Below are 8,217 nucleotides of genomic sequence, written 5' to 3'. Positions count from 1 at the left end.
TGCAGAGAACTGACCATGGCAGGTCAGAATAACCAGGTCATGGTTGAGAGGCCTCGGCAGAGATGTGGGGGACCCCAGGGCTGGGCCAGATTGGGTCAGTGTGCAGGCATGTGAGGAGGGACGGGGGCCCAGGCCTGGAAGGGCTCTCGATCAGAAGTGAAATGCTTGGCGCTCCAGTACTACCATAGCCCGTCTCCCTGGGCTGGGGGAGCGGTGAACAGAAGGACTGGAATAGAAAGCAGCATTCCAGGGCCGCTCGGAGCCTCGTTTGCAGCACACCTGCAACAGACCTGCCTGGACACCATCCCAGCGCGTGTGGTGTGACCTCCCAAGCTAATCCAGGGCAGCGCTTGAAGGAGACCTCCGAAGAGCGCTGCAGGCAGAGCTGCGGGTGATTCACTGGTCCTCCCACTGACTCGTGGCTGAATCAATCCTCCAGCTTGATGTCGTGCTGCTGGAAGAGCCTTCCTCTGCATGAGCCGTGAGGCCAAGTTCCTGCCTCCTTGCGCTTGTTAATTTCCATTGCAGTTGGAGGAGAGTCAGGGTGTTGATCCCAGGGTCCTGGCTGGAAAAGTGCGTTCTGTCTGCTTCAAATTCTCCCGCTGTGTTTCCAGTTGGATTGAATTCAGCAGTCTGGCATGGCATTGCTGCTCAGTGGCGGCTGGGCTCTCCCCCCCAAGAAGTGGCTGCATTTCAGCAGTGGCTATGACGATCCCTGGGTGTAGACTATACATCAGTTTGTTAAAATGTTTTGGGATCCTGCAGGTATTGAAATGACTAATATTGCTCGGTTTGGACGTGTACTGGAGTTTGTGGGCGAGCAATCTGGGGCTAACAGAATCATAGAACTGGAAGGGACTTGGAGAGGTCATGTAGTCCAGTCCCCTGTGCTCATGGCAGGACTCGGTATTAGCTAGACCAGGGGTCGGCAACCTTTCAGAAGTGCTGTGCCAAGTCTTCATTTATTCACTCTGATTTAAGGTTTCACGTGCCAGTAATACATTTTAACATTTTTAGAAGGTCTCTTTCTATAAGTCTATAATATAGAACTAAACTATTGTTGTATGTAAAGTAAATAAGGCTTTTAAAATGTTTAAGAAGCTTCATTTAAAATTAAATTAAAATGCAGAGCCCCCCAGACTGGTGGCCAGGACCTGGGCAGTGTGAATGTCACTAAAAACCAGCTCACGTGCTGCCTTCGGCACCTGTGCCATAGGTTGCCTACCCCTGAGCTAGACCATCCCTGACAGGTGTTTGTCTAACCTGCTTTTAAAAATCTCCAGTGATGGAGATTCCACAACCACCCTAGGCAGGTTATTCCAGTGCTAAACCACCCTGACAGTTCAGAAGTTTTTCCTAATGTCCAACCTAAACCTCCCTTGCTGCAATTTAAGCCCATTGCTTCTTGTCCTGTCCTCAGACGTTAAGAAGCACAATTTTTCTCCCTTCTCCTTGTAACAACCTTTTATGTCCTTGAAAACTGTTATCACATCCCCGCCCTCAGTCTTCTCTTCTCCGGACAAAACAAACCCAAGTTTTTCAATCTTCCCTCGTAGCTCATGTTTTCTAGACCTTTATTCATTTTTGTTGCGCTTCTCTGCACTTTCTCCAATTTGTCCGTATCTTTCCTGAACTGGACACCCTGCTCTAGCTGAGACCTCATCAGCGTGGAGTAGAGCAGAAGGATGGTTCGACATTTGATGGACATCTACAAGCTACGGTCTAGTCGCTTGGCCCAGATGACTGTGAATTGTTTGGCACTGCAGGAAAAGCCTGTGCCACCCAGGGGAGAGGGACATGACAAGCTAAAGCAGTGTGGGTGAGTGGTCACAGCCCTGGATCAGTGATCTGGGTTCGAGCCTGGTGCTGGCTGAACCTTGAGCATGTCACTGACTCCCTCTGGGCCTCCATTTGCCATGGGAATAACAGCCCTTCCTTCCTGGGTCTTGTCTATTAGACTGTAGCTCTCTGGGGCGGGGCTGCCTCTTGCTATGAGTGTGGCTACACTGCAGACGAAGGGGTTCCTGCAGCACTGGTAGCGGTAGTAGTGAGGACGTAGCTGCCCCCAGTACAAGGCCACCACGGGGAGTAGGTACAACTCAGGAAGCCCGGGTGCTCTGCTGTTGCTTAGGTGAGTTACGGCCTCTCTCTGTTTTCCCTTCATCTTATCTCATGTAAGGCCTGTGTGGTCTAGTCCACAGGCTCCGGGGTCCAAGCTGGGATCAGAGACCAGGTTCTGTTCCCATCTCTGCCTCCACGCTGCTTGGTGACGCTTTTATCTGTCTTGTCTACTTAGCCTGGAAACTCTTTGGGGCAGAGACTGTCTCTTAAGTCGCCTCTCCCGGCCTCAGTTTCCCCACGTAGGAGTAATGATGCTTATCTCGTTTGCAAAGACTGTGGAGATCTTGCCGTCAAAGGAGACGAGATGAACAAGGCTGAGACTGCTCAGCTTAGAAAAGAGACGATGAAGAGGGGTTAGAGACAGGTCTATAAAATCAGGAATGGTGAGGAGAAAGTTAAGGAAACGTTATTTACCCCTTCACGTACAACACGAACGGGGGCTCACGCAAAGCATTTCATAGGCAGGGGGTTTAAAAGAAACACAAGGAAGTACTTCTGCACACAGTGCAGTCCACCTGTGGAACTCATTGCCGGGGGATGCTGTGAAGGTCAAAAGAATTAGATCAATTCACGGAGGAGAGGTCCATCAATGGCGATTAGCTACAATGGTCACGGCTCAACCCCATCCCTAAACCTCTGACTGCCAGAAGCTGAGCCTGGACGGTGAGGGGTGGATCACTCGATAATTGCCCTGTTCTGTTCGTTCCCTCTGAAGCAGCTGGCTCCAGCCATGGTTGGAAGACAGGACACTGAGCTAAATGGACCATTGGTCTGACCCAGTGTGGCTGTTCTTATGTAAGATCTAGGTATTATTTTGCTATTCGCGTGTACAGCGCCTAGCGCAATGGGGCCCTGATCTCAGCTGGGGCCTGCAGTGGTGACCGTAGTCCCAATGGCTAATAAATCAAGGTGAGGGATGCAGCTCACATGGGGCTAAGGGCACTTGGGGGAGTTTCATAACGTGTCTTTTCCCTTTCTATAACTCTTGCCTCTTGTCTGGCAAGGGTTAAATGCCCAGGCTTGTGGTCGGTGGGTTTGCAGGACAGATGAGTCAGGCCAGAGGTAGAATCAGCTCTTGCAGTTGGAGGGTGTGTGGGGAGGGGGGAGGAGGTGTTTGTGGTGTAAAAATCAATTGCAGCCTGGCATGGGGTGCTGTGGGTTTGGATCCTTGCTCCTCGGCTCTCTGCCCTGGATCCTCGTACAAAACCCTCCCCTGTCCGCCCTGCAGCTGCAGTGGGGCTGGGATTTGGGTGGAAGGGGGCGGGCGGGGAGAACTGCAGAGGGGGAAGGAAAAGGTGGGGGACGTATAACTGTGCTGGTTCACACACAAAAAGGCAGAAGATGCAGGAAGCAACGTAGCAGAGGGGGAGCTTTTGTCATCTGGCATCTTCAGGGTCCTGGTGCCGCCTGGTTCCCACGCTGGGGGCCTTGGGAAAGGGAGGGGAGCCAGGCCAGACATGGCGTGGCTGGTGGAACCCACTCCTGCCTATCTCGGGGCTAAGATTATCCAAGGGGACCAGTGATTTGGGGGGCCCAGGTCAAGACCCCTTAAAGGGGTAGGTGCCTTCTGAAAATCCATCCCCTCTAAGGCTTCTCGCCTCAATCCTCCCAGAATCGAGCTGCCCCAGTTTGACGCCTCACTGCTGGAAGTCTTGGCTGGAGACTAGAGCCTGGAGGGAGCGCTGCCCCGTGTCGCCGGAGCGACTGGTCGATAGCGACAGCGCACTGCGGTTCCCCATGAGCACCCCCAAGAGCTTTGCAGGAAGCCAGTCTTGTGCGCCGATGGGGCCCGATCGCCAGCCCCGTTTTACAGCTGGGGCAGCTGAGACACAGAGAGGTGACCAGATGCATCCAGCTGAGCACACAACTGGCTCCCAGCCCTGTGCTTTGAAGGACACATGGGTGCTGCTTGCCTGGCATGCCGTGGCGAAGAGGAGGACTAGCTGTGACCCATTGCAGCTGAGCCCTGCGGCCTTTCGTTCCTCCCCGCACCCTGACCCTCATGTGTCTGTGGGACAGATTCTTCCTCCTGAGGATCTCACAGGACCGCGCTGTGGGATGCAGGGGAGCTGAAATCAAACCCCGTGGGGCCTGATTCCTCTGTGACTTGGTTAGAACATAGAGAGGCAGTGTGCAGGGCTGGATGGGTCTGGGTTTTCTTCCTGAGTCTGCCTCTGACCATGGGCAAGTCCCTCAGCTGCTCCGTGACTCAGTTTCCCCTCCCACCCTTTGCCTGTCTCTTTAGCTTGTGAGCTCTTTGGAGTCTGCCTCTTGCGGCGTGTCGGTGCAGTGCCTAGCGGGATGGGGCTCTGAGCTTGATTGGAGCCTCTAGACACGACTATAATACAAGTAATAAACAGAGGGGTTACTCCAGATTGACATGGGGGTAAGGGAGAGGCGAAGCTAGGCCCCTAGGGGGTCAAGTGGAGTTTCCCCAGGGATGAATTTGGCCCCTCGAAGCCCTCCACTGCGAGGTAATGCTGGGAACTTCCTGATTTCTGCCCCCAGTGAGTTCATGGCTGGAAATCCCACAATGCCAATCAGAGTGCATGCTGAATGGACACAGTCCGATGGCATTGAGTGGCCATCTCAGGGTCAGAGTATTTCTAAGGGGGGAGACACTAGGCACCAGGGCAGCGTACGGTGACTGAGCCAAAACACTGAAACCACAGGCCAGTGTCTTCTAACTCACCTGGTTAACGCTAGACGGCTAGCACGGTATTTAGGGGGCTGATTTTGCCAGGGAGCCAAGCCACAGCTTCTGCCATCAGCACCTCGGCAAAGCAGGTCTCTTCCGGCCAGGTGCCCCGCAACCTGATTTTCAAAGGAGATGAACGCGCCCAATGCAATTGCCCCTCTGAAAACCAGATCCCAGCTGGGGCTTCAGCCGGCCTGCCTTGCAAAGGCTGCAAGGAACAACCGCAGCAGAACCTAAAAGGTGCCCTCGGCCAGTGTTTGGGGGGTGGGCGTTGGAAACGGACCCGGCAAATCAAGAACAATCAAGCCAGGGAGTTGAGGGGTGCACCTGAAGCCCTCCCCCACCAAAGCTGCTATTCCCCAATTATGATAGTCCCCCCCCCCCGCCCACACAGCCCTTTTTCTGACCCCTTGAAGCGCTGCCCTGAGCCTCCGTCCCAGCGGGGGTCCCCCAGATCACCGGGGAAAAGGGGACGCCTCCGCTTAGAGCAAGGACAGGCCCGCGGGACAGCACATCTGCTGCAAATGGGCAGGCCCGGAGCTAGGCTGAGAGCGAATGAGCCTTCGTGCCATGGAGGGCGGAACGGGGTCGGGAGCAGCCAAAGGGGGACGTGGTAACTGGCTTGGAGTGGGACGAGCGGATCTGTCCCCCTGTGACAGGCAGCACCAGAGGGGGCTGAGTCGAGTTACGGAGTTTGTCGCTGTTTTTAATAAGTTGATGGCAGAGCTGGGGGGCTTTCGTTGTCCCGGCCCCCTCCTACTGGGGGGATTAGCTCAGTAGCTTCGGGGTTTTGCAGGGGAGGCATGGCCCTGTTGCTTCCTTTAGGCGGGGAAGAAGAGAAGGGCCTGTGTGATCCCTCTAAGACCCAGAGGGAGCCTAGGCCGGGGCAGTAGGCTGTGCTGATTGCAGAAGAGCTGGAGCCTTCGGTCTCCATCACCAGCCATTCAGGCGCAGAAAGACAGGGAGGAAGAAGAGGAGGAGGAGAAGGGGCGAGGGGCGGGGGAGGGAATCTGATCCCCTGGCTGGCAATGGCCTGAGCCGATCCCTGAGGAGATCCAGCGCCCCTGCTCTGCCTGCCAAGCTGTGGACCGACCAGCCCTGCCTCCTCGCCACCCTGCTCCCATTTCGCCTGCACAATGCCAGCTGTACGGCGTAGCCCCTTCCTACACTAGGGGGGCTCGGCTGGGGATGTGAGCCGGCGGGCAGGGAGAGCCATTGTGGGGAAGAGGAGCCAGCCAGACGAGGCCCAGCGAGGCTATGAGGTGTGGGCGACCGGAGAAGGCTCCTCGCTGAACCATGATGAAGACGGAGCCCCACACCGCCAGCCCTGGCAACAGCAGCAGCGGTAGCCTGAGAAGCGCCTCTCCCCACAGGAACGCCTACGAAGCGGGGATCCAGGCCCTCCGAGCCACAAAGGATGCCCTTGGGGCCGCCGAGAGCGAAGAAGCCAAGAAGGCCAGGAACAAGAAGTATGGCTCCAACGTGCACCGGATCAAGAACATGTTCCTGCAGATGGGGACCGCCCCGCCGGGCGAGGGCACCTGCGACCTGGCCAAGGTGAAGGAGAAGCCCGTCCGGCTTTCCTTGCCCAGGGCCAGCAGCCTGAACGAGAACGTGGACCACAGCGCGCTGCTGAAGCTGGGGACCAGCGTGTCGGAGAGGGTGAGCCGCTTCGACTCCAAGCCCGACAAGCCGGTCTCCAAGCTCCAGGAGACCCGGAAGATCTTCGAGCGGAGCCTTCAGGAGAAGGAGACCACCAACAAGCTCCTGCTGAGGAAGGAGAGGGCCGGCTTCCAGGACAGGAAACTGGACGTGGTGGTGAGGTTCAACGGCAGCACGGAGTCCCTGGACAAGCTGGACACGGAGGCCGTGTCGCCCACCGTCAGCCAGCTCAGCGCTGTCTTCGAGAAGGCCGACCTGAGGAACAACCTGCACAAAACCCCCAGCAAAGTCGGGCCCCTCAACTCCAAGATTGTCAGCAAGAGGTCCCGGGTCTTCCTCCAGGGCCCAGAAGGGGGCAAGGCAGAAGCCAGGGGGGGCGACGGGCCGGCTCTCCAACTAAGAGCCAGGCAGCTTGAGGGCGACAAGGCCCAACCCAAACCGGTCGCGCCCAGGCCGGGCGAGAAGGACGCCATGGGCCCACGGACCCAGAGCGTCCAGGAGGTGCGGAAAATCAAGCCGGTGGAGGTGGAGGAGAGCGGGGATTCGGAGCAGGAGTTCGAGGCCGCCGAGCAGGCGGAGGAGACGGCGGCTGAGCAGGACAAGAGCAAGACCTTCGCGTCTGGGCCTGAGAGGACCGAGGTGATCCAGGCCGAGGTGATGGTGCATGCGGCCTTGGAGAATGGCAGCCTGGCTGCGGAGAAACGCGGGCAGGCCCCGGAAGTGGGCGCCTACCCCGAGGAGGAGGGCAAGGCCGAGGGGCAGGAGGAGGCCGACCTGGGCGATGAGTCCAAGAAGGAGGACTTCTCAGAGGCCGACCTGGTGGACATCAGTGCGTACAGCGGGCTGGGGGAGGACTCAGGGGGGAGCGGGCTGGACGAGGACGAGGAGGCCGACGGGCTGTACGAGCCCGAGTCGAGCTGCGTGGAGATCCCCGGGCTGTCGGAGGAGGAGGAGCTGGCTCCCAACCGCAAGATCCAGTTCAGCACGGCTCCCATCCAGGTAGGCCGCCGGGCGTCCCCGCGCCTCGCCAGGGTGGAGATAACGGGCCGGGCGCGCCAGCCAATGGAGCTGCCTCAGCACCCGCGGGGAGGTGCGAACAATTCTAGGCGGGGATGTCATTCCCACCCTGGGGCACGTGGCAAGGAAGTGTCAGAGCTGGGATCAGAACCCAGCAATCCCCATGCACCACCTCCTTCCCCTGCCACCCCATAGCTCCCTGCCTGGGGATTTTTCCAGATTGTGACGCCATCGCCCCCAGGTAGCATTGGTCCAGCTGGGGTGGGATGCCATTTATATTGGACTCTCGGGGTGCCATGCCATCTGTGCCAACGTGCGCCGGCACCTGTGAAATGCAGCCACTGCTGGGGTGGCTGGACAGCATCCACCCAATACACACTAGTGCGGGGCTGGGGGTGAGCGAAAATATTGTTCAGATGCAGCAGATCCAACCCCTCGCTGGGGTGAGAAGTGCCAAGGGGCTATCAAGGGCTAGGCAGGACCATGGGGCAGGGTGTGGGTCGTCCTCTCCCAACCCCTCGCACCCCGGTGGAGATCTGAGCCAGCCCTGCTGTGAATTGACCTAGTGATTCCAGGGGGTGCGGGGCTCTAGCCCATTAAGCAGTCCCCATTTGGTGGAGCAAGCAGAACCCGCCTTCCTCTTCCGCTGGCCGAGCGCAGACTGGTTTCAGACACCACCTGCCTGCCCGGAGCCCAAAGCCAAGCCAGGCCTGGGCAGC

General features: G+C 57.7%; 1 protein-coding gene across 1 annotated transcript in view; it reads left to right on the top strand.

Moving 5' to 3' along the window:
* Positions 1-5,701: 5,701 nt before the first annotated feature.
* The window catches only part of PPP1R9B (protein phosphatase 1 regulatory subunit 9B), an 80,847-nt gene continuing 78,331 nt past the window's right edge, over positions 5,702-8,217 (top strand). Inside the window, exon 1 of the mRNA XM_030541713.1 lies at positions 5,702-7,480. Coding sequence (XP_030397573.1) covers positions 6,116-7,480 — 1,365 coding nt within the window. The 5' untranslated portion in view covers positions 5,702-6,115. The remainder of the gene's footprint in view (positions 7,481-8,217) is intronic.

Source organism: Gopherus evgoodei, chromosome 23, assembly GCF_007399415.2.
Source record: "Gopherus evgoodei ecotype Sinaloan lineage chromosome 23, rGopEvg1_v1.p, whole genome shotgun sequence".
NCBI classification, from domain to species: domain Eukaryota; kingdom Metazoa; phylum Chordata; order Testudines; family Testudinidae; genus Gopherus; species Gopherus evgoodei.
The sequence above is the reverse complement of the archived record's forward strand: the minus strand, read 5'-3'. Positions and strand labels throughout refer to the sequence as shown.